At 42.7% G+C, this 27,486-nt stretch overlaps 1 protein-coding gene across 1 annotated transcript in view; it reads right to left on the reverse strand.

Annotated features, from left to right (window-relative positions):
- LOC143010992 (netrin receptor UNC5D-like) overlaps positions 1-27,486 on the reverse strand; it is a 59,316-nt gene that overhangs the window by 15,072 nt on the left and 16,758 nt on the right. The window contains exons 5-13 of the mRNA XM_076163635.1: positions 19,274-19,448; positions 16,700-16,867; positions 15,317-15,481; positions 15,006-15,038; positions 13,195-13,377; positions 8,508-8,657; positions 7,609-7,827; positions 6,690-6,774; positions 1,693-1,864 (exon numbers count right to left, since the gene is read on the reverse strand). Of these exons, the coding sequence (XP_076019750.1) occupies positions 1,693-1,864; positions 6,690-6,774; positions 7,609-7,827; positions 8,508-8,657; positions 13,195-13,377; positions 15,006-15,038; positions 15,317-15,481; positions 16,700-16,867; positions 19,274-19,448 (1,350 nt within the window). The remainder of the gene's footprint in view (positions 1-1,692; positions 1,865-6,689; positions 6,775-7,608; positions 7,828-8,507; positions 8,658-13,194; positions 13,378-15,005; positions 15,039-15,316; positions 15,482-16,699; positions 16,868-19,273; positions 19,449-27,486) is intronic.

Consider the following 27,486-nt stretch of genomic DNA (forward strand, 5'->3'; position numbering starts at 1 on the left):
TTTAATGGGAAGGGAGCAGAGAATGAGGTAGACAGAAAAAGGGAGAGAGACCCCCACTTTCTATTATATCACTAATTCCAGAGATTAGGATTTGAGTAAGCATTCTGTCTGAGATAAAGGACTCATTATTTCACACTGACAGAGACGGGTCATAGCGTTTTTTCCTCCAGGAAAGTCTCCCTCTCTCTCTCCCTCTCTCTCCCTCTTTGCTCCCTTCTGCGTCATTCATGTCTGTCCTCTCCTTCTCTGCCGAGCCTGTCTCCCATTCTCTCCTTTCAGATGGCATAAAGTCACATCAGTGATGGCTCGTTTGATAGCTTCCTTTTGTGCAACACGTCTGCTAGCAAATTACATCTGTGTAAATGTCACACAGAGTGAAAGGCCCGGGCAGGAAGAACCAGAGCGCCACAGGCTGCCCTGGTCACAAATACTCCATGGCTCTAAGGGTCACTCTGCCTCGATGGGTCCTCCAAAGCTTTTTGATGAGGTTACTTAAACAATAAGAGGGGACCTTAGATATGCCCACGCTGCTGGGAAGGCACAAGATAATGGATGGAGGGTGTTGGGATTGAAGTCAGATGTCTGAACAAATCTCCCAGAGAGTGTGAAGTCGCTCTAAAGGGCAGAGCTGTGCGACTTCTCAGATGCGTTATTTGATTGAAAGGACAAAATGTGACAAAGACTTTCAGCAGAAATCACAGCCAAAGCACTGTGCTGTATTTGCAGCAATAAAATCTTCAGCGTGTTTTAAAGATAAACCACTAATTCTGAACCAAGTTTGAAAAAAAATCTCTATCTTTTCTCACATTGACGTGTGACACTGCATTTGCCTAATTTATCTTCTTGTCTGTCCCTTCAGTGTTGTCTTGACATATTATGCAAAAAAGCGTCTGTCTGGGCTCCAGGACCACCAGGGGGTCCAGCGCTCCATTCAGTGCAGTTACAGAAATGTCGATGGTGTTCAAAAGAAAAATGAAATATTTACTTGAGACTCCTTAATATCTATTTCTGTATTTCTAATTCTGCTCCTCTGTATTTATTTATGAAAACTCAATTCACCAGTAGAATCTCTGACATTGGTATTAAAATACAGTGTTACAAAATCGGGTAGTATTAGTAATAGTCTCTTTTCAAACTTCAAACTTCCAAGTTGGGCCAACCCCTGCAACCCATCTACAGGCACATCACACAAAATGACCACAGAGGCTGAATCAAAACCTCTCTGACAACAAAAACCAAACATAATGGTCACAAACAAAATACATCTACTAAGCCTGTTGTGTTGGATTGTGTTAGATTGTATGGGCAGGCATATTAAGTGGTAACCAAATGTATATTTTATGAACAGCTGCAATGCAGACATATGATTGTAAAGCTTGTAAAGCACCCTTATCATTAAAGTGCAGTGACAAAATGACAGTTTCAGTGACTAATAGCTGTCATTTGCATTTGCGCTGACATTTCTTTTGGATGTATGACAGCATGAGGTAGAGCTGGAGCGCCAAAATTTTATGCAGAATGACAAATTAGATCTGGCAAGCCTGAAATCGACTACATGCTTGGCTACAGTGCAGGATGGAGAGTTTGATCAAAGTTACTTTGAGCTGTTTATTACATTGCATCAATATTCTCAGTGCTGTTGTGTTTGAACATTCAATCCTGGTTTTAAAGTAGAGAGTAGAAATTGCTCACCTCCCACTTGTTGTCCTGCAGCTGTCTCTTTAGTCGGATGGTCCAATTATCAGCGGCGACCTCGGCACAGTGGGCGATGGTCACGGCTATGGGGCAGGACAGGTCGAGGCCTGGTGGGCCATATGTGACGGCGGGGCTCAAAAAGATCTCTGGCCCATCATCTGCCACAGCGCTGCACGTACAGGGATGAAGTGCACATGAACACAAATGCAGGACAAGAAATGATTTAGTTCTGCACTGTGATGCAGCACAAATGACTGACTTGTATTACTGTATGAAAATGAAAAAGAAGAATATAATCATTATGTCTCCACAAACAAAACCTGATAGCAGAGTGTGAACCTTGCCTATGAATTAGTAAACTCAAATACTTGGACGCTAATATTTAATCAATCCCTGCCTGGCTGACACACAGACACAGATAGAGGAAGATTAAAGCACCAAGACAAATGGACAGTGGGGCTGGGGAGGACAGGCTTTAGCACACAGAGTGTAAGCTCGGTGGGTCGATGGAGCTTATGAAGCCTGCTTTGGCCAGCCTGGTGACAGATTAGCTGGGCCAAGCTGCTCTTGGCTAGAGGCCCAATCTTGGCTGGAAGCCCTGAGACTGGGAGCGATCGATGGGACCACCATCAGTCATGCAGCTGGCCTGGCTGGACACCTCACATACAGAGGACACGATATTTGTCCCGCTGTCACTGGACCAGCATGGATAATTCTCAGCATCATTAATACAACTGCAATGGAAACAAACCCTGACAAGTTGGCAGGGACGCATCAAGCGCACCCCCCCCCCCCCCCCCCCCCACACACACACACACACACACACAAATAAAGGAAACGTGCACAGTGTAGATGAGTAAGGCCTCAGATGAATGATTTATATATAATGAGTCACATTTCTCACAACGACACATCTGAAAATTGCACTAATCAGGCTCTCTTTGCAGCAATTGTAGAGTTTATGCTTCAGGTAATTGTCTTTACCTTTATTTGGAGGAAGGGTGCAGGAGTCAATAATATCTATTTTATTGTGACTGCAGATTAGACAGGCAGTGTGTTTAAGTGCACATTCAGAAGTATGATTTTGGTCTGTCCTCTATTTATATTGTAGGAAACACAAACACAGAATGTTTCCGTGGACCAGTGGAGCATTTACAGGTCTGTTACTTGGTGTTTCTTTGCTGTAATTAACACTCTGACTGATCCAGTTATCTCAGTTCAAGTCTCAGTGGGACCTCCAACACATCCTTTTGACACTTAGTCATATATTCTCTGCATATATAATGAGGATAAAGTTGAATTTACTGGCATTTTATGCAGTTTTATGGAGATTTGCCTCTGGTATTGTTTCCCCATCACATTTGATAAATATGATCATTACATGCTGACTGATACAGCGTTTGCGTGTACAGCACAGAGGTGGCAGTGGCATGTGTAGTTTACAGCAGCGAAAAAGGCACTGGAATAAAAATAAAGGATAGAAAAAAAACAAGAGGAATGCGATTGGAACAGATGATTAAATTGAATTTGCTCGGTTGAAACAACGCATTGCAGGTAAATTCAGGACTGGAACAACAAAGAATAAGTATTCACTTATTCCTGTCCTTTTTTCAACATCAGTTATTTTGCTTCCCCTTTCAAAAGATGTCTACCCAAGTTGTGTTTTGGCAATATGGAGTCGCTTACAATTCTGCTTTAACAACACCATCCAGAGGATATTTCATTTGGATTTGCATTAAGCCCCTTTTCCTCCATAAGGAAATCTGTGATAGAATGTTTCTATCAAGAGAAGACTACGACCGTTATTGAGACTTGCAGCAAAGATGAGTTGATGTTGTGTAATGGTATTAAAACGGCTTCAGCCAAGATGCCATGTCTCTTTTTATAGAGACATAAGTCATAGTTAAAGAAAGCAGTCTTCCAGGAGATACTTTCGCAGTTTTACTTGAACAACTTTCAGCGCAAGCAGGGAATATTGAGACCCTAAGCCAATCATCTGTATAAGGCATTAAAGCAGCAGTCTGTGAGATGGAGGAGGAGGCGGCTTTACAAAGAGAGTCAAATCAACTCCCTCCTCCCCCTCATCACCTGCTGCCACCCGGTCCTGCCTCCACAACTCCTGCTACCCGACAACACCAGATGTGATTGACGATTGAGGTAGCGAGTCCCCTTGTGGTAAACTGTGGTACTTCTAAGGGTTCAAAGGTTTCAGCTCATCGCCAACTCACTTAGAATTATAGCAAAACACCACTTTTGGCATCAAATGATAAACCCTTTCATGATTACTTTACGTGTGTGTGTGTGTGTGTGAGTGAGTGTTGATATGGAAGAATAAAAAGCAATAAGTATTCAACATTCTACTGTGTGCATTGCAATAATACCAGAAACATCATGCACTTGTGGTAAGGAAGATAAATGTATATACATTCATCGGTAATGCAAATATGAGTTAGAATTAAAAAGAAATGTGTGTGTGTCAGTCACCATCTGCTGTGATAGCAAGCCACAGGATGGAACAACCAAAAACCCTTTCAGACATATAGAAATGACCCGAAATAAGGGTGATGTTCATCCTCCATCACTGCAGACCGGCTTCATTATGTGAAGGGAAATGAGAGGCGGCTAGGGCAGGCGTGGGCCAAACTGTTGTTGGGTTTGGTTGACTCGGTGATGCCTTTAAGGGAATAATAGGGAGGTGAGAAGGTGAGCCGTCCCAATTTGTGTTTGCGTGTGCTCTGAATAAAACCAACTTCTGTTGTGTTATAGGTGAAACTGGGGTTTTCATGCTGTTAATAATCACCGAGAAATATATTAAAAGTTGTTCCATCTAAAAATTAAATCACACATTCAGACAGCACTGCCGGCCTAAAGCTGCACGTATGTGCTCAACCGCCCCTGGCTTCAGAGGAGAGCAAGGTTACCTGCTGCTGACTCTATGCTAATTAGCCGACACGCCTGTAAGCAAAATGTGAAAGTGATAATTTAGCATTTCTGATTGCGGTTTGGAGCGCTGCAACGGCAAGAATGCTGATATCATTAATTGCTGATGCCTCGAATGAATTTTAGAACACAAATGGCATTAAAACACAATCACACAGTCACACAGTCACAGGTTCAGAATAGCTTTTTCAATTAAATCAGTATTAAACTCACGCTCATGGGCTTACATCAGCAGGTGATTTTAGGTGCCAAATAAAGCCTCACATAAAGTACATCTAGCCTGAAGCCAAGATTTATTTGAAGTTAACGACAGGAAGAACTGTTTTTTGGTTTCCTTGTCAAGTGCAACCTCGAGATCTCGCCCCCTTTGTGTGCGTGCGCCCCGACTGACCAGTAGGAGTCACTGGTGCAACCAGAAGGCCTAGAACAATCAAAAAGAGGGACAGCTGACCCTCCTAGGTAGGTCTCAGTAGGTAAAATAGTTGAAAGCTGTGTGTTGGCAGTTAAAACACTTGCCCCGATACCACAATTCCACATGTTGAATATGAGGAATTTCCATCTTGCTTGACTGAAAATGATTCTCAAAGGAAGCAGGACAGCACTGTTTACTCAAACACAATCACTTCACTTATGCAGTCAAACATGGCTTGCGGTATCTTTGTGATGACAGGAAAAAACAATTCTGTCCTTGGCTTCCCTGCAGTTCCCTGCTGATCTGGAGACGATCACACAAAAACACAACATAGGAAAAAATGCAGACAACTGACGGAGGCTCATATGAGCGCCTTAGACGAAAACAGGCAAAGACCTGATCGATTCCCTTTCTTTGCTGATGGAAGCATCATCTTCAGTGAACGGCCAAAGTATGAATAGGAGGAAAGAATGTAATTTCTCCCCTGGTCTCTGCGGCTGTCAGACGATAGGCTTTGACTGACAGCTCAGTGGTGCGCGGCTCCTGCAGCCCCTCAAACGACAGCCAGAGAAGTAAACAGCGGCGGGCTTATCAGAGCAGAGCAGGAACCTGGCGGGCAGGAGCGGCGTAGAATTGGGGAGAATCTACACAGAGCAGCAGCGCAACAAGTGAACGAATTGAGCTCTGAGGTATGAACTGCCTGTGACCTTTGATCTCTATCTTCACCCAGACACCCCCCGGGTAATTAACGTGGGGGGGGGGGGGGGCGAGGAGACATTGACAGTTGAATTCCAGACAGCTTTAAATGTCGCTTTTTTCGCTCTGCCTCAGATGTCCAAATCAAATTGTGTCAAGTTGCGTTGATGGGTTAGCAACAGTGTGTTGTTAGGGGCCGATAAGTTGCTGGCAGCGTTTCAAACAGACAAGGTGAAACATTGATACTGTCTGTTGTAAGCCCAGTTCATGTCCAAAAACTGTCTTTGAGCGTTGCGATAGCTTTTGAGAAGAAGTCAAGGGTATTAGACTCCCTTCACATAGCTTTTATCTATCACGCCATTTACTTCGGAGTAATGGGTTTGTGAGGTTCTTGACAGCAGAGTTACAGAAACAGGCTCTCACTGGCAGCATAACACTGTAGTATATAATTTTCCACCTGAGTGAAAACCAAATCGATACTGCCTATCATCATGATTTCACAAAATTAACAATATTCACTAGCTAAACCAGTCATGATGGCAGGAGATACTGTCAAAGCAAACAGAATACAGGCTTCCAGAGCAGTGGAGCGTGTCTGTCTCAGCCAAGACAGTAGCTTAAGGCAACAATGCAATCTGCAGGGCTCTGTCTGTAGCTGCCAGTGTGTGTGTGTGTGTATGTGTGTGTGTGTGTGACACTTCATGTCCTCCAGTGTCTGCAAGATGAGCGAGGACCCCATGCTGGGTGTAATCTGTTTGCATGAGAGTGTGTGCACGTACGCGTAAGCATTGATGAGACGGTCGTAGCCTCTAAAACATCTGTACAGGGGGGGGGGGGAGGTGTGTGTGAGCATACAGTACATGGGTCTATGATTTTGCGTGTGTTAGGCAAACACAAGAGAGCGGCGTAAGAAGCAGACTGCGGCGTGTCACTGTGATTCCCTCACCTGCTGTCTTCCTGGTTGATGATCATATACATTTCCCAGCTTGTGTCCTCTGCGATCCCCCCGTGCGGCACCAACAGACTGATGCCTAGAGACGGAAAAATAAAGCACACAACTGATCAACACACACACACACACACACACACACACACACACATACCTGCTCTGCTGTCAGATGTCTTTACTGAAGGTGACAGCTAGAGAGGTGATAGGTGAGAGAAAGAGGTGACGTCCCAAAGGCTTTGTGAAGCAACAGTATCTTGTGTGTCACAAACACACACAAACTGTCTCGTATTTGGACTCACACATGCACACAACATGAAACTATTACTGCCAGTTCAGGCTATAGAATGTCATTTTGCCATCAGGTTGATATTACTCTCACACTGCAGTTTCTTTGAGTGTAAGGTCACACTTTCCATGGTTAATGTGACGTTCAGGCACATGTACATGGAAGCGATTCTGATACGGATCGCACAAAACGCGGCTCACAAAATCCGTCAATAGAAATGTGTAAAGGCACAGATCAATAGCCCAGCGCAGAAGGCCGGGGGAGGAGGACGTGGTAAAATGTTGGGGATGTATGGAAATAAATCCATAAATCTGATCATTATAGCACCAGCCAAAGCTTTAACAAGTGCCCCAAACTCTCTTCTCCAAGTTTACTATAAGTTTAGATATAAGTTCTAGCAGAAAAAGAAAGCAGTAGAACCTGTATTTCTTTATTTATCATTTGTATCCAGTGCAGCATTTTGTTCAAACTCTACTTATGTAAACACAGGTATCAGATATGAACACATAGGATGAGCAAAATGCAGAGAGCAATTTTGTTGTTCCTGTGATGAAAATAAAGTCAATCTTAATCTTAAATGAATGAACAAATTGAATTCTACATCAAGACCTCAGGCCACAGTGGACTCACCTGTGTTGGGCACCACCAGTTTGCCTCCTGCGTGACCGAACACGGCCGTGGCTTTGTGCGGCGGCCTGCTGGGGGTCAGAGAGACTTGAGGAGTGAAAAGATTCTTCCCTCTTCTGCCCAGGGTGGTGCCCACTGCAACCCCCCTGTAGTCTGGAGCCATGCCCCTGGGAAAGGTCTGAGTGTGGGACATGACGTGGTACTCTGCCCTCTCCGCCACCCCTAAAGATGACACAGGGGGGGAGAAGTTTGGTTCTTTACAAGTTCATTTCTTCAGTTGGCACACATGCAGAGAGAGACGCAGAGAGACACAGGCACACACACACACACACGCACGCACACACACACACACACACACACACACACACACACACAATTGTGGTACTTGAGGTGCAGCGTACTTCCAAAGCAATCTTCATCATATTCATTACATGTGCTAAACATGAAAACATGATCATTTTCCTTATTATTTTAGTGCTTTTACTTTGGTCATGATACCATTCCAAAAAGCAATAAAAAGAAGTAATAGTTTTCTGTGTGTGTGTGTCACAACACAGCAGCTTCAAATGAAAAGCATTTCTCATTTGGGTTGGTTAATAACAACGCTGGCTTTCACAAAATAAGCATTTCTGCGCTTTCAGCTCGCACCATGAATGTGAACTTGCGATGCAGTAACACTAAAGTGTGTTTTGACTTTATGAACCTTCTGAATTTATGTTATACTATATACTATTATATATACATATACTGCATTAAGTTGATTTTAAGGCAAGACATTCAAATTCAAAGCAGGGAGCAGTTAAGACTCTACATTGGGTGCTACAGAGCAAACTTCAGACCTGAGACTTCTTCTCTGAGCACCAAAATATCCCCATGAATGTGGACTTCTGTCATTTTCTGACCTTTGCCCTTGAGGTCAGGCAGCGGATCAAGGAGCGAGCGGTCAGCCATCAGCTCCTTGTCGATGGAGTCCTGGAAACACATGGGGCTGGTGTACGTGCGCGACACTGTCAGGTCAGGCTGCATGGACGAGTTGATGAGCAGGGGGTTTCCTGTAAACGCACACGGGGAACAAGCAGGTTACCACCAACAATCGCACATCTTCATCAGCAATTACATTTCTTCAAAGTGACACAAGCCTGTTAACTGCCCAGATGTATAAATATTAAACTAAAGGGTATGTCACAACAAATAAACACCAATGACTTGTTGTGATATTCTCACAATGGAAACAATAATGTCACACACCTCACAAACAGCAACAATTTAGATGCAATAACATTCATTTGATGTCACACTGGTTGAATGAAATTAGGGTTGACAATGACTCGAAACAATTCATTGAATTATTGTACGATTGGCTTTGTCATTAAGATTATCAGATTATGTACATAGTGTCATCATTTCTACATTATAATGAAACTGAATAAGACAAGTGAGCAGCATTTCCACACAACATGCACAGATTGAAGAAGTGTCCACGCACATCAACAATTCTATGACTATTAACCACAAATGGAAAAATGTTACACAAGTAGGACATGTGCACAGAATCCAAAAATTGAAGAAATCCAAATTGCGAGTTTTATACAGGTGAATCTCAATAAATTAGAATCTGGTCGTCTTCCTCATGATTGTGTCGCCGACTGAACCAGACTGAGAGACAATTAAAGGCTCAGGAAACCTCATCAGGTGATTTGAGTTAATGAGCTGGTTGGAGTGAGACACTGTGAGGCTACAATATTGAACTTTGTCACAATATTCAAAGTTTCTGAGAAACTGAGTTTGGGGTTTTCATGAGCTGTAAGCCAAAATTATCTATGTTAAAACAAATCAAGGCTTGAAATATTTCACTTTGTGTGTGAAGAACCTATAATATATGAGAGTTTCACTTCTTGAATTTGTGAAATAAATGTACTTTTCCACCATATTCTAATTTATTCGAGCTGCACCTGTATATGAAGTTATTTGGAATCAGAGCTGCTGTAAATGTGCAGATGTTTCTGTAATGCAAACGGCGAGAACCAGAGGAAAAAAAGGTTATTCATTACTTTAAAGAAACTCACGAAACAAGGAGGGAACACTGGTTTTAAAAGCTGCTCAGTCATGTATCCATCTGAATGCGTTATTGACAGCAGCGCCTTATGAGTCACTGAGGCAAAGCTGTACACAGTGAGACATGAATGAGAGTGAGGAGAACTCGTGGAACACATCCCCATAACAACAGCAGGGTTTCTCTTAATATGTAAATTACATTTTTGGAAATTAAGTGAGCAGCAGCGATTCGTGTCCGTCTTGGTAAAAAGTGCTGATACTATCACTAAGCAGCAGCCTCCTGTAGCACGCCACACACACACACAATCACAATCACACACACACACACACACACAGAGGAGGAGAGGACATGTGTGTTTTCACTCAGGTGTGCATGTTTAAGGGGAACAGATTAAAGCTTTCCCGCCTCCTGCTGCGTTACCAAAATTAAATTGATCATGTCGTGCTGGGAGCTGTTACTGTGGTGACCCATAATGCTGTTCTCATAACACCATTTGAAGGCGCAGGACCACAGAGGCTCGTTCCCCTTTTAAAAAATTCCAAACTCCAATAAATACACATTTCTTGTTTCCAGTCATGCATATTTTATAAAGGCTTTCGGTGTATGTGTTAAATCACACAATGTGCTTATTCCTCGTGTGTAACTACACTGTATATGTCAGTGAAAGTTTAATGCTTTTGTGTACACTGGCTGTTGTTATTACGTTGCACGTGTAATGTTTCTGCGACTGGAGTACACAGAAAACAAGAATTTCCACAAGGCCCCAGACAACAAACTGAAAAATTAAATGCAGTCAATAAGCCCCCTAAAGCATATTAATAATGCATAAAGTTGGAAACAGACATGAATAAATCATAGATGTATACACGTAAATACATATCCAATACAACACTGCATTGCTTTCTTACATGCTGTGTAAGGCTGATTCATGTACAATGTATATGACTTTATTACATCAATGCATTTACAGCATATAGATGGAAATTAATGCCCGACTCCATTCATCATCCTCTATACAGGTGGAGCAGTATTGGTATTGCGGCGTGTGTGTGTGTATGCGTGCACACCTGTATGTTTTATGTCCAGCTGCGGAGACAGGATGCAATATTAGACATGCGTCCGCTCTTGCTTCTACACTGCTGCGCAGCTCTCATGTTGAGACGGGAGAGACACTTCATTTATATTATAATGTCAACGCCGTCTCCCGGTGTACTGCAGCGACGCCGTTCGCTTTATTTGATTTTCTAGAGTCAAACCCAAATGGAAAAAGCAAGGAACTCGATATATTTCCAATTGCGTAACGCACGCAGCTCAGTTGCACATGGCGAGTTTCAAATGGGTTTGTACGTGCCAAGCAGCTGAGTATGTGTGTGTGTGTGTGTGTGTGTGTGTGTGTGTGTGTGTGTGTGTGTGTGTGTGTGTGTGTGAGAGAGAGAATAGAGAGAGATGGAAAGAGATAATTACGTTTCCATCACTTTTCAATGAAATTAAGAGAATGATGGATTTCTTATACTAGTGATACATACACAGGTGCAGAATACGCCAACTTAGATACATCATGAAATAAATAAACAGCATAAACAGTTCCAGAGAGGCTATATGAGGTCACATTCTCTTCCAGGTGCGTGACTGGCAGGATTGGCACTGCAGTCACTAAATATTTTTTGTGTGCGCGCCTGGTTATTTCATGGTTCCACACTAACCCGCTTGTGCCAAAGTGGGTGGGTTGGCGCAACCAAACTGTGATTATGCAGATCAGGCGGCACAGTGTGATTGTGATACTCATTTCAGACAACCTCTTTCCGCAAAGCCGAGGGCTAATTATAATTTTCTGTGTTTTTTCAAAGATTTTTTATCCAGTACTCATTAAGTCGTAGCCAAAACTTACTTAAGAGCGAGAGGGCGAAGGCACAATCTGTACATTAGAATGATGGGTGATTAACACTAATATATATAATTTGTTCTGTCACCCATTGGGGAACAGGTATGCACGAAGGTTACAAGTATAAATATAGAGTCTTTATAATTGCCTTCCTTTCATCTGGTTGGAATATAAATTTTCAATAAATTAGATGTTGTTCAATGAGTCCCATGAGTGCAAATTATGTCAAGTGAAAGAAAGCGTTCTACCAAGCAACAAGGTTGAACATGAAAAAAAGGACCAAAAAAATCACTGTTGGTCACAAATTGAAAAAAAGTTGATACCAAAGCAACAAAACGAACAGATATTGAATCCCTTCATAGTGGATCAACAGGTGGTTCATCCTGTTGCAGCTTTGATCCTTTTATCTTCAATGCTGGCTTGAGTTTGAACTAATAGAAGACTGAAACTGTGTGTGGATTCTGCTGGACTCCCAGTTTGCTCATCTCACCTTAGTTCACCTTTACGAACAATTACAGCTGAGGTAAATATACTTTGAGTCAAGGACAAAAAAGTATATCGACACTTGGAGTTGAGCTTTAATTTGAAGGAAAGGATCTGAAGGAGAGAAGACGTTGATGGACGGTGCACTTTTATTGCGTTTTCATTTATTTATCTGTTGCTGTCCTTTTATGTCATTCATATTTCCTTAAGTTGATGGAGCGCACGTGTTCTCTTCAGAGACGTGCAGGATCTCTACAAAGACGAAAATGGACAACCATGACACGACGGCAGGGGACCGAGCAGACCAAAGTATTGGACGTGTTGGGAGCGGGAATCTTCACGAGGCTTCACTCGCTCATCACTTCTGCAAATTGTCTTCCCCCCTTTGCACAACAGCCAAACACCTGGCTCTCCATGCACATCGCCTGCTGATCAGCCCTTAGTACTTGATTTCCCTGCCAAAGGCTTCGTCCAGGCAATCATCGGCAACTGACAGTTCCAGCAGCACGGCTTGTTTGGTGGATTGGGACCAGACAACAATATTCAAAAGTCTTAAAAAGCAGGAATTGATGTGCTGGGCAAACTTGAACTGCATCTCCCTCGTCTGCCGGCATCTGCCAGGCCCGTTGCAGAAGACAGAGCTCCCGCTGTTCTCTTCCAGCAGCTGTTGGCTGATTTTCTTGTGGATTTACACTGAAAGCTGAACAGCTGATGTGAAAGTGTTGTTGCACTTGCGCTGACTGCTTCTGATTTATCAAATGATTAATTTGGCTACTTGACCGTCAAACGCATCACCTAATAAATCACACAGCGGATCTTTAAGTTAAATATTTTTCTGTTGGTATTCCGTGGTGGTATAATCATATATAATCAGATATCACATCTCGTGCAATGATGGATGATTTCAGAAACGCCTTAATTTATCGTCACACATTTATCATAGTAACTGCAGTGTATTAAAGCCTTTTCCTTGAAATCTTAAAACCAGCATACGCAGTGATTTTAACCACTACAGCAATCACCGACCATCCACTTCCTCTGTTATTTACTCCTTTAAAACATGGTGAGAAAATGAGGTTCACACAGTGTGAGAGCGGCGAATGTTGTTGGCAGAAGTGTCTGACTGCCTGTGCGCCGTGTGTGATTTGTGTACGCGTCTCCGTCTCACCTTGGCGCGACTTGAAGCTGAAAGACTGGAAGCCTCCCGTGAGGGCGGAGGAGTCGATGACATCAACGCCGTATTCGCTCTGGCTCTTTCGGTACAGCGTGACGGCTACGATCAGCAGCACCACCGTCACCACCCCCGCCGCGAGGCCGGAATACAGCGCCACGTCACTGCTGCTCTCCACGCCTGCACAGGATCAGCCAGTCAGATTAAGACAAACTGACATCGAAACTGGTGCAAACTTGATTCTATGATTATAAATCCATTACTGTCTCACACTGGGCCTAAGCATTCTACACCACAGATTATGAATTCTATCCCAGTATGCGTCTGGCTCCGCATTACTTTAAACCAAAGGCACAAATGGTAGCGAGACACCGACTTTCTGAGCGACAGAAAAGAGATAAAGTTTGGGAATCCTTCTGTGTGAATTTTGTCTCCTGAGTTGATTGCCCTTAATTAAACACTGAGAAAGATTTTCCAACTGAGATGAAGTGGAGATGTGCTGTACGTTTCAGAAGAGTCGGCCGAGTTTAATTTATAAACAGTTTCTTCGGAAGCAAGTCTAGCAGCTTTTTTGTTGTCTATTCCTCGTCTGCCCTGCCTTCTGCTGCACTGTCTCATTGCTCCATCCTGAAGTGTTAAAGCCACTAATGAGGAACCTCCGAAGGAAGGCGATTATAATCATCTCAGCACCTGACTGTCATTTCAAACACTGCCTGGCTCTTTTATTGAAGGTATTGCGCGTTCCACCGGGATAATGTGACAAAACCAATTCATTAAATTAGCACATCGGCAATGATTATGCTCTATCTGGTCCCACCAGTACGGCAGAGTCCAACTCCACAAAGACAACGAGCGAGTGGGAAATGAAGGGCTGCTAGCTTGTTCTTGAAAGATAATGAGATCGTCGATGCAACGAGACTTGCTGAGAAAGCCTGCTAAGTCGCCTGAAGCTTAAAATTGAGGGAAATTGACAAAATATGCAAAGCAGCATTAAGAGCTACAGTAGCAGGTTAATTGAGGGCTTGGGAAGTTTGGGCTGCATGGTCATATCCTTTTTTTTCATGACAAACACAAATACACGTGTTAGAGGACAAATAAGAAGACCATGCACCAGTGGACGAATGGGGATCAGGTTTGCTTTTCCAAGCCGCATTTCTGATTAACAAGCATTTCTCAGGACACAGTCGGCTGTTTGGTATCTCAAGTGTGAATAAAAGTTTTGCTTTTTTGGCAGTAATGTAGAAATCACAGTATTTATTGATACAAAAGTGAATATGATATAATATGGGGATAACTGTGATCATTTGTGTTACAGCTACTGAACAAAGATAATATAATGACATGATAATGAGGTTTGTGTACGCTGAGATGATGCGGATTCAGCAGTTTTTTTGATATGTTTTCTATAGTTGCAGTTATAGATCCGGAGGAAGACAGTGAAAACAGTGCTGAAAAAAATTGCATGATGAAGGTTTGGATGTAATTTGGCCAAATCAGTGAAATAAGAGGACTGTGAGGCCTTGGTGGAGGTATGGTCTGTATGTAAACTTTGTGTTGACAGTGTTATAAATTAACGTTGCTTTACTAAACAGGGAAAGCAGCAGTGACTAATACTGGAATTTAGCTTGACATGAGCTGTGCAGTCATCAATATGGATAATAACTGACAGCCTTTGGCCAATCAGAATCAGAAATCAGAAAAGAGTATTGCCAGAGGAAAATGTCTAACAAGCAATTCTAACACAACTTTTGAGAAATCAGAAAGCAGCTTTATTTCCGGCTGAGATAAATTGATTTAGAGAAACTCACCCTGTGGTTTCGCATCATGGAGCAACTTTCTATCTGCAAAGACAAAAACACAGGAGAGGTTTTGAATATTTCTACTGTTTATTTTGTTGCATGCCTGAGTGCAGCATATGTGTGTATCTGTGCGCATGTGTGTGCGCACAGTGGATGAATAATGAAGATGGATGAGGATGACGGTAATGAGGATGTTTATAATGATGATCATGATTATGAAAAGTCAATCTATAATGACAGTGTCCCTGAATGCATCACGCAGACGCTAATGATGCTGTAGTGTGTGTTTTCTTTCAGAGAGAGGTGCTGATGTTGCTCACTCTGCGTGCACAGGCCGCCGGTGCAGTTCTCCGTGGCCAGCGCCGCCCCGTCACACAGCCGCCCGCCGTGTTTGGGCTCCGGGGCCGTACACTCTCTGCCGCGCTGCCTCTCACAATCTTCGCTACACACGGTCCATTCACTCCACTGGCCCCAGCTGCCATCCACTAAGATTAGATACAAACACAAAGGAACCATGGAAATAATGTGTGATTGGAGTACAGTGCTGCGACAAAGCTCCATTCACTTACAAGACACACACACACACACACACACACACACACACACACACACACACACACACACACACACACACACACACACACACACACACAAATCTTCATCTTTAAGCAGTCAAAAATGGAGAACTCTGCACTATTTCACTGACTTGGAGCACAAAGCTGCTGTGCCTGTGTCATGTTCTATCACCTCTAAAAGTTTCCCTCTTCCTAATCTCAAACCATAGGCTCTGTGTTTACGTTCAGTCTCAGATGAAGTGGAAAAGACGCTGTAGGCAAAAGGGAGATAATGTTTGTAGGAGTGCACTGCTTTCCCCTGATAACTTTTTTTCTTGAATCCATTTCCCTTTCAAAACATAAATTTGGACTTGTCTACAAAAACATGTGGACAGAACAGATTGCGTGACAATTTCGATAACTGCCACTGGTTGTTTTGCTCTTCCTCTCATACCCTCAGATTCTGCCGCTTGTTTCTTTCTCTGGTTCTTTTCATTTCCCCATACATTTCCTCAAGTTGCAGTGCATTAGATTTCAGATATAAACCACTGTCACTGTGAGCAGCAGGGTTGGGTATTGCATTTATGACAAACCAGTGGAGAAGAGAGTAACTTTAAATCCAATTTGTCTTCCAAATCTTCCAATAAGCTTAAAGATTAATTGCAGACCTTTCAGAGAGTCGATACTTTCTGTTCATTTCAAGAATTAAAATAAACATGCAGCGACTTTAAACTTAAACTTAAAATACAATTCCAAAAACCTCCCAAAATATTGTAAAACGGGTTAATTTCAATGCAGTAAACATCAGAATGCTGGTGTGGTTCCTTGAAGGAGGTATTGTGAAGACTTCCACATTATTATTTAAGGAAGTAATAAGTAAGTGACATTATTAAAAGTATTGCTTGCCAAACGTTTGGTCACTTGTACTGTGTGTGTGTGTGTATGTGTGTGTGTGTGTGTGTGTGTGTCTCACCAGCTGTGCAGGCAGGTTTACTAACATATGTTACATCATCATCATCGACATTATGACCTCCATATGTCCTGATCTGTGTGGGTCTGTTTTACTGGATGTACTTCTGTAGGCATCAACCTCATGGGAGGGAGAGTTCAAACAAAAGAACAGTATAAACAGTATAGTGTTGTTCTTACCTGGACACAGTGTGTTGCAGGTACTCTTCTGCACCGACATGCCCTCGCAGAACGCCCCTCCGTTGAGAGGAGCCGGGTTTGTGCACGTGCGCGAGCGTTTCTGCACACCCCGGCCGCAGAGGACGTTACAGGCGGACCAGTCTGTCCACGATGACCAGCCTCCATTCACTGTGTGTGGCGAAGACGAAGACAAAAGCAACAACAGAGGCTGAGCGTGAACAGTATCCAATATGATGTAGTTAACAATATATTTTCTGTCAGTGAAAAAGACACCGAGGTTCCATCAGAGCTGACAATAAAAACCTGACAAGAAAAAGCAGAGGTGTCTTTCTTTCATCTTCCCACCTTTCCTCTGCGTCTTTCTTAGAAGAAATAATGCTGAATGATTGACTAATCATCTTATTTGTGATGATAAGAAAGCAAGAAATACTATTATCACAATGTTCACATCCATCTGAGGCTATTGGGAGTATGGAGCCTGTCAGGAGACTTCATTAGCATTGTGGAAATGGATGATTGATGGGCCTCAACATTAGGATGTCAGAAAGAGTCTAATGAATTCCTACAGCAGCTAAACTCTGTCTCTGAAAAACAAATTAGGAATGAGAGGTCAATGAAAGTGAAAGTGAAAAGAGGCGGTGTTGGTATGCCTACGGTCCTTTCACTTCCCATGCTTGGTCTCTACAGGGCTGCAAAAAATGCTGCGAACACTATCCACTGGCCTGCAGCGATACAAATCGTTCCACAAAAGGTGCTTAGTGCAGGCGCACGGAAGCCGCCCGGTTGTGACAGGCCACGTCACCGCCTTTCCATCATTAATAATTGAGTTCTTGTAAATATTGTGCCTGTCTCTTCATGTTTTTACACAAGGGATCACTTGTCCATTACCTGCTTATTAGGCTCCAACGTGGAAGGAAAAAAACACACTGTGGTTCAACGGTGCTTTTTATATTAATGACTTAGGGGAATTTGGTTGGGGGATTGAGTTGATGCTGTACTTGTGTAGCGAAAATTAGAAACGGAGATTGAGATACAAGCAAAGTGGTCTTGTTGGACATTTTCATCTTTGCTTTTTTAAACCAAAATACCAAAGAAGGCTTAATTAACTGACCAGATATCATTTATAGACCAGAAATCATCTTTATCTGCACTTTATTATGAAGCAGAGGACTGGATGCAGAGTCTTTGCACCTTCTGTTTATTGGATTTCTAATTTTGAAACAAAAATTGTAAAATATTAAACAAAAAGACAGAATATCATGTTTTTAAATTAAAACTCAAATGCAACAATCCAGTATCCATCGGTGCAAAATAAACCCTATGTTTAAATGTCTTTTCAAAAAGAGAACTGGGGTGTGAGTGTGTGTGTCTGCACTACAGAGCACAAGTCTGAATGCAGGACGCACAGGACAAAGCTGGTCTACAAAGGCCTTTCTTTAACCCTACTGTGCAACGTTTAGGGTTAGCTTCAATTAGGGAAGTGGTGGCAAAAAAAGAAAATCTAGACACAGCTGGACAAAAAAGCGTTTGCTCGGAAGATAAGTGTCGGCAAAGTGTGTTTGCTAGCCTTTCTTTCCCTGCTTTGTTTCCCGATCACTCAAACAAAAGTGTGAAATGGAAAACTGCAAATAGAAATAAAGAAATTTTAGTCAGATTACAAACCACTTTGCTTTAATATTCTTTTTCTCTCTGAGCAGGCAGCAAAATTATGTTCAAGAACAGGTTGTGAAAATTATTTTCCAATCTTTGTTTCAGATTCAGAAATCCAAAAAAGAGAAATTACACGGCTCAGGGAGAAAATACGACACACTGCTGCTTTCACTTAGTTTGCAGCATTCAACTACAAGCTGTATCCAAAAAAATGTCCTGCAAGATGTAAATGTGTGCAGAAAACCACATAGCAACTAGCCAAAAAAAACATAGCAACCACAACAGCAACAACCGGGAACACCATAGCCAACTGGCAACCCTACTCAACTACCCATAGAAATAGAGCAACGGTCAAAAACACCAAAGCAACCTCGCAGAACATGGAGTGCAATCTCACCTGCTGGACCACATACGGATGTGCATTGTGATCGGAACTCAGTACCAATTTTCCAGGAAAATGTCAAATCTAAACAGCTTAGATGCAGCAACCTAACAAACCTACTTTGAGTCAGGAGCATGCGGACATTGACAGCCCCTGCAAAATGTATTAGTTCTGTCTGCTTAATGCATGTAGCTCATCTGTGCATTAAAGAGAACATAGGCTATAATTCCATAAGAACCTGCCTGCTGATATCCAATTACAATGCAGACTGCATCCAGATAATGAGAACGGGTCCCAACATTGGATGTCATTCATCCATCTGGATGCAGTGATCACATTTTAATGCAAGGTGTAAATGAGGCCTTTACTCTTGTTTTATGTCATGCCACATGCCATGACAATCAATAACTCTGTGCCACAGCAGAGGGTGGAAGGAAAAAGCGAAAAAATACGTCGCTTTTTTTTGCCAAGAAGAATCCAATCTTAGAGAATGGTGTCGTTTGAAAATATAAAAAAAGTACCTCTGAAATTTAATATCTTACCATAAACTACAACCGTAGCTGTGGCGCTGCGTCTCTTGGCAACAATGTTGCTGGCAACGCAAGTGTAATTTCCAGAGTCAGAGAGCCGGGCCTCTGATATGATGAGATTATGGTCAGCTCTGGTGTAAATGGCGCCATCAGAGCTCAGAGGCTCTTCATTCTTCAGCCACTCCACCTGAAAAAGAGAGGAGAACACGCATGATTACTCCAGCATCAGCAGACCCAATGCATACACGCCTCCTGCCTGCTGCAATAACGTATGTGTGCATTAAAGGTACAGGGGGATTCATGCCTGAAATGGATGCATCTGAAATTACCACATCATTTTCTCACTCTGTCCCATTTCCCTGTGATCTTGCTGCATTTAATGGAGGTAAGACATTTTGATTGCGTGGTTGTGAATTTGCAGGAAAAATAGAATTCACGTGACTGACATCAAGCCAGAGGTACTGAGGCGGTAGGTAGGTCACATCCTCCACTGTTACCCATTCAGTGCAGGCCATGTAGTGTACGAAAGTAATAAGGAATTACAAAGGAAAGGACGCTGTGTTGATGCTCCTCTGTTCGCATGGCTGGCCCTGTAAATTGCTATTAATGTGCCACTGGCTTGAGCTTTTCATTGAGAGAGACTAGCCGGGGCATCAGGGAGTGGAGTTTGATTTATGGCTGTGTATTTGAGGATTAAAAACTCCACCCCACTGGGAGCTTTATGCGTTTGTGCACAGGGTTGTACCCATGTGTGTGTGTGTGCGTGCGTGCGTGGAAAGTGTCCATTTGCCAAGGGAATATAACAACAGCCAACACATTCAGAGATTGCTTTGCTCTTTCGAAGCACCCTGGATGAAAAAATTGAGCTGGGAAATCAATAAATCAGGAGTCATGTTGTCACAAGCGGTTTTTCCCCCCCCTTTTGATGGTCAGAGAAGTCTTTCATCATGTGCCTTTAATTTAACTTCTTTCATCATTGGCACCATGGCTTTCAAGAGCAACCACACCGGTGGGCTGCATCGCTCTTTCTGTCAATCCTTTTTTGTTATTTTTTTGCCTTTCACTATTTCCCCACCTTCAACGTCAGATCAGCCTCTCCCACACTGAATTACAACTCTCCTCTGCTACAAACATCAATCCACTCAATTATAGGAACGGTGTGTCGATGCTCCGCACTGGAAAAATGGTGCAGAAATGTGCTTGAATTATATAACAAGCCCGGCCCGTATCTTTGGGTTTCATCTTATTTCCATTCAGATTTTTTTCTGTTTCATTTGAGAGGCTTATTTCCCCACGCTGCCACGGATCCCTCCCCCTTTTATTCGGCTCAAATTACCACCAACTCTCTCTTTCATTACCTCGCAGTGTCGTTTTTCTGCTGTGCCGCATTGTATTTTTCTGAAAGCGGCGTTTCCAGACACAATTGTTATGACTACAGAATGTTCACTTAACCTGAGCGACTATCTCGGGAAATAGAGATTTAACCCTGATAAGTCGGACGGTTTTGCCTTTTCACCTTCTTGGCAAATGCCGCGGCCTCAAGGAGACATGAGTTTTGTTCTAACCAGGAATACATTATACATGGTTTGTGCGCTGTCTGCAGTATTTTCAAAGATTCAACAACAAAGGCATCTTTAATACCACCTGGAGACTTGGGGCCGGATTCACTAAGGGCTTTTTGTGAGGCTTTACAGACCGTAACGAGACAAATAGCGTTTGTCCATATTTACTAACGTGATGCACTGGGGGGGGGGGGGGGGTTTGCGCTGGTAAAACGAGAGAAAAGCTGCAAGCGTGTATATGTAATACGCGCTGGGCTAATGCATTTGTATTTCAGGCCGTTCTAATGTTGGGCTGCAAACAAATGGGAGGAGAGAACAGCACGATCTATGCATGTGGCTCACTGCTGCTGATTTATCATGGCTGGCAAGCAGTGCGGCAAAGGTAATTGCGTCTATGATTTAATGTCTTTCAATCGATTGATCGATCTGCCGCTGCTTCTTATTTGTAATCTTATGAGTTTGGGATTTGATTGACGTGTTATTTAACCAACAATTACAATTCTAAGAAGGCTACATTTTTGCTTACGATCAATGATTTTATTTTTGTATCTTAATCTGGAATATAAATGAAAACCCGTCTCTCTAGGAGAAGTAAGAGACAGATGATTACTGCTGCTCGTCATGGAGGTGTCAGGGTCTCTCGTTCACGGGTCAGCATGATTTATCCGTCTTATACCAAGCCACAAATATTGTTTATGCTTACAATCTGATGTTTTCACTCTTCTTCTCTCTGTTTGTCAGTAGGGCATCTCAAAATGATTTTGATGATGGCGGGTGGGACTTGGGTTAAGGAGGACTTAATACAATCTTGTGCCAGATCTGAATCCAGATACAAGAACGTTTCCCCCACATTGTAAGATAAGGAGTCTGTCACCATTTTTGGTTTCTTGAAGACATCAATCCCAATGAAAACTTTCATGTGTATCATAAAGTATGATTTGATTACTATCAAAACGTGTCATTTATGATTGATTTTACAGATCTGACAGTTTAAAATAAAAGCTATATGGCGTCACTGGAATAACAACTCAGAGGACTGTTGGGCCTTGGTGGAGGTATATTCTCTGTGAGTGAGCTCTATTTATGTTGTGTGAAAGGATCGCACTTATTGAAAGGCGATGAAGACATTGGTCATCGGGTAAAAGAAGAAAAATTGATGTCCGAGCTCTTTGGTGTAAGATCAGTAAGCGGCAAAGTGTGTAGGAGCCACAGACTCTCTCATATCAATTCTCCTGTAAATTGTGTTATTTCACCTCAGTGCAATGAGTGATAGGATATCAATTTACCTGGGGATTCACTGCTGGTTATTTCCTATAAAAACATTTTCCTTCAGGAAGCGGACACAGTTAAACTGCAGTGTGATGGAGTAATATCAAGTGGAGAATTCACTCAGCTGAAAATTAACCCCCAGTTTCTGTTCACTCCTGGGAGGTATTCAGATGGGATAAGCGCGTATGGGGGGGTTGCTAGATTGAAGCTGACAGGCACCAGGATTCAACCATTATGTTGTGTAAATTTAATATATTTGAACATTTAGTGGATAATGTTTCACCGCAGAGGAAATCTGGTCAAAGTAAAATCCACAGTCTGAAGCAACAAATCAGTGACAGGCTACAATGAATTAAAACACTTTTTTCTCCCCAATGACAAACACGATTGCTATCACAGTGTAGTAAGTAAAGATAATGAACCAGATACGTGGACAAGTATTTTCAATTTTACGGCAATTTCCTATTCATTTACTAAAGCAATGTAACTCATCTGTAATACAGGACGAAGCTGGTGGTGTTAGAGTCGGACAGCTGCATTTCAGCTTAGGTATTGTAGATATAAGGACAAAGCAACAGGAACAGCATGTTTGATGACGCAACAACGCTATGAACTTTCTCTAAAGGGTCAACAAAATGGAAATACTATACAATATAAGACCTTGTTTGTAATATTGGTCTATAGAAATAGAGGTTGACTTGACTTGACTTTAGAAAGTATTCAATTAAATGAATGACTGTTGGTTTGTATAACGTTGAACAATGTTTTGTACAGGATTTGTCCACTTGTTATATACAGTATGTTGGAATTGTTTATGAAGGTTCTGAGTCATCCAGGTCTTCGTATATCAAGTTGTCGTATTTCTAGGCAAGTGGCAATTTGATTTATTTTTGGCCCTGACGGTTGTTGGGAGTGATTAAAGAGACTGGAGACTGAACAGCTGGTCTGCAACTTTTCTTATCACCTTTAAACCTGCATCTGAATGTGTCCCAACAAGTCGAGTGAGAAGGTGTAAGGGTGTAAATGACTGAAATGTCTCATCATCATTAACGGAAATTCAAAGTGGAAAAGTGAGTGCTGATCGGATCTGAATCTTCTCTATAAAGTCTACAAACTTGTAACTCCAACAGTTTAAGATCTGTGGCTTTTATTTTTATTTATAGTCCTGATTTCCATTTATTTCACTTGAGACCACACACACACACACACACACACTCCAGTACAGGTGGTTTTCATGCACATTCTGGGATTATATAAACACCGATAAGAACAAAATTGATTTTTTAAATTTTTTAAAACACCCTAGGCCGTGACATTGGCATGAAATGGATCAAATCTTCGGTCAGCAGCTTAGAGCTCTGTATTTTTTGCATTTGTTTCAATAAACCGAAACGTTAATCTATCTTTAAATAAATGTACGAAGCCAATATGAACTAGCTGCCTGAATATTATCTCCATTTGTTTTGCGGCGTATATCTACAGAATATTGGAACATCGGGGAAAGTAAAGGCACAAAATTTGATCACTTCACTGCTAAAAGAACAATTTGATGGAAACGAGCTGAAGGCCGCAAAATCCTCAAAAGCTTTATTTCATTTTCCGTTTTCATTTAGTCACATATGTAGATAATGCCGCCCTGATGTCACAATGTGGGTTATGCTCTGGAACCTCGTATGCCTGGAGTCGGTGCTGCAGATGGTTTTTTTGTGAGCGTGACTGCGGCTGTCATCTCCACACTGATCAGAAGTTCCCTGGCTCCACTTTTCCCTTTTTGATGATGTAACCGACACACAGATTTTTGATGCTAGTCGTCATTCAGTACACGTGTTAAAGCTCGACTTTAAAGACTATCAAAGGAGTCTCCTTACTTTACCTGTACAGTTTGGCCCGACGTTTAATTACAGTCTGTTTTTATCTTCCTGCAAAGTGAATACTTGAGATAATTCTCAAATTCTTCTCTTTTCTCTCCTTTTTCTCCCATGTCATGTTTTGCCTTTGATTAATCGCCCCCGCTCTGCCGCTCCTTTACTCTTTCGCCGTGTTCGCTGAGGGAGGTGTATCAAGCCCAGAGTGTGATCTGCATGCTGTGTCAGTCCTGGCGTCCCCCCCTTCAGGGTAAAGCGATAGAGAGAGATGCACATGCTGATGAGAAGGCAGGGACAGGACGGACTCAAATGAGCCTGATAAGCCAGCGCCTGGGGAGGTCGGGGAACGGATTTGCTTAATTGGCAAATTTGTTCCACTTAGATAGCAACAACCAGCGTTGAACTACACACCTAAACCTGCCAACCGGACCTAAAGGCGGCCTGCTGGCGACAGGGATTTGCGGCGCGTAAAGTCTAGGTCACCGCCTTAACATTAAACGACGACAATGTTCGTTATAAGACCCGCAGTGACCAAAAAATGCCAACCGTGAAAGTTTGTCTTCTTTAATAGTGGTGCATTTCCAGCCACAGGACCATGAAGTGAACTTATGATACAGTAGAAGCAGCAGCCAATGGTCAGCAGGATGTACATAAACTGTTCCGCAGAGTTTCATTTTGCTGATGGCTTCATGCTGTTCGAAGATGGTGCGATGAGCGAAGCCAACAAGCCCGGAGCAGCGCGGCCGTATTTTCAGAAAAATAGCTGAACCAAACCAATTCCCTGCGTCTGAACTGCTTCCATCTCAGGCTAATGCTCCGGCCTTTACGCTCATTGAAAAGGGGGAAGTGAAAGCGACGCGGTGACCGACTGACAGAATCAATGCTGCAATCTGCTCACATCTGATTCCACTGCCCTTCACTTCGTCCCATCTCTAGCGTCCTGCTTGGCCTCTGTCATGTTTGGCCATATTCTCAATGGAATGCTGGCTTTCGTGACATCACATTACACAAAACGAGGCGTCCCGATCGGCGACATATTCTAGAAGCAAGAGGGTGGCGGAATCCTTGCCTGGTCCTTGCTTCATCTCCACTCGCAGTCTCTGGAAACGTTATGTTTATCACTGAATAATTACATTTTAAGTACTTCAAATGACTTTGGAGGAGAGACTTCATGAGTAATTGTACTTGGTGAAGAATATTTGGTCCGTTAATGTGGGACTAATTACAGTAGAGCAGTTAAATCTAAAGTTCTTTCTCCCTTCCACCTAAAGTTTTAGTTTCATAAGGCCAAGCAGACACTTTTTGCCTCTCTCATCGGTATCTGGGGAAGCTCTTTAGGCATTTACTCGGGACAGATGTCATTTTAACAATGCACTACAATACATGACTGACAGCTACTCTTACACTCACACATTACCACAAACCGTTCCTGCTCCTAATGGGATGAGCAGACTGCTTGCTTGACTGTCGTCGGCCTTCTGATTTTTCCAAAACTGGAAAAATAGATGGCAGCTGTTCTGGAGCAAACTATCCGCAAACTATCCACTAAAATCATCTTCTCAATTAGTCTGAGGTGGAAAGTGGGTCATGTGGGTGCAGGATCACGGCTCACTATGTCCCACTTGGCTTAATAAATTGTTGTTTACATCATTATCTATACCTACCACGAGTTTTCAGATGAATCTCAGTGGAGGAGCGGCTAAAGCTCCTGACAAACTACGGATTCATCCCCAACAATTACTGAACAGAACTTCTGATTTCAGAGTGAATCTAACTTTTTTTACGATTACTTACTTTCAATATGCACTGTTCATATTTCTATTCAACTAATGCTGAATTTTCACCACCTGGCTGCATCTTGTTTTGCAGTCATTTGTACCGATTGTCAAGTTGTATGGTAAAAACGATACATGTTCTTAAGCGATCTCATGGAAAATGGAGCCAAATGGATAGATTTTCTAACCATCCTGACTCTTTCCTAACAAACCGACCTCGCAGACTTGAAGTACAGACTTGCCTGGTTCTAAATTTGCACAGATGTTGTCAACACATTTTCTCTATATAATAACAAAAAGTTGAAAAACTGAAATGAAAGTTTGCAGACTTTCAATGAAAAGAAGCTGCAACAAAGCGAGAAGGCAACATTAAGGCTATGAAGAGAGCTTGAGGGAGAAAGCTGAAACTCCGACGCAGTTTCATTCCTCGCCACAGCAACTGTCTCATGACGCACGTGTGCCCGAGTCAGAAAGTTACACACCGAGTCGACACAAACCCTCTAACAGGCTTTTTTTCCCCGATTGAAAGCATACTGCGGCCTTGATACGTTTACAGAGACACACACACAGACTTTCAGACAGATTATTGCGTCTTACTCACTGGTGAGCTCTGATTGCCATTAACATCCTACACAGCTGCCCGGAGTAAACTCTAGGGTGGCTTACTTAGCGAGAGCAAGAAGAGGATAACGGTTCCCAATGTTCCCGTCGCCTCTGCGAGCAAAAAACAGAGCGGAGACGTGAAGGGATTTCAGGCCGTGAAGCCGACAGCACAACGCTTGCGGGAGTTAAGTCGGCTCTCATTTTATTTCCATCTGGACTTTAGAGAATTTGCGGTGGAGACGAAAGAATGATCGTGTTTCTTCAGACGCAGTGTGTACTCATATGCAGCAATCACGTCCAGATTGGTATGAAAGTATGAAACCAGATTTGAATAAATGGCATTACCAAAATAAATATGCTTCAGAATACAAACCCCCTTAAATAGATCACAAGTGCATCATGACCCCAATTCTTTAATCTGTGAGCCGTCGCTGCTTTGCGGAGAGGCTCAGACCTCTCAGCCACGCCGCAAGTCAGAAAAAGAAGTAGTACAGCCACATTCCCACCTCCGGATTGGGAGTTTGGTCCCCCGGAGTGGAGTCGCACTAGAGGGAGCGGGATTCGTCCCTGCATAATTAACTATAACCATCCTCTTTGTTTGCTGGAGTCGCATTAATGAATGCATGAGGAGTTGCCTAGTTGATGACCACAATGCATGGAGAGAGACTTGTGGTACAGCAATCCTCCATTTGTGTGAGCTAAATCATTTATCACACGCATGCATGCACACACACACACACACACACACACACACACACACACACACACACACACACACGTGCCTCATGTGTGCAGACGGTCAACTGTTCTAATCTTAAGTAAAGGCAATGCTTCAAGATGCTTGGAAACAAAGACTTTGACATTGGGGTATCAGCCTGCAGAGCTTCCACATAGACACAACACACACAGACACACAAACACACCACTCAACAGCACTGTCTGCAAGAGTCTCATTTTGTATTTATGGTTAAAATTGAAATGACAATGACAGGCTCTCTCTTTCAGACGCACACACGCAAACACACACACACACGCATGGATGATAGTGAGACGGAAATGAATACATCTAAATAAATCATAGCTACGCATCCTTTTGGCAGGGAACATAGCCCTGCACGTAGATAGATATTGCTCCCAGTATATCATCGTTC

The sequence above is a fragment of the Genypterus blacodes genome, unplaced genomic scaffold (genome assembly GCF_046128005.1).
Source record: "Genypterus blacodes isolate CSIRO-AG114 ecotype Tasmania unplaced genomic scaffold, CSIRO-AGI_Gbla_v1 ptg000133l_1, whole genome shotgun sequence".
Classification (NCBI taxonomy): domain Eukaryota; kingdom Metazoa; phylum Chordata; class Actinopteri; order Ophidiiformes; family Ophidiidae; genus Genypterus; species Genypterus blacodes.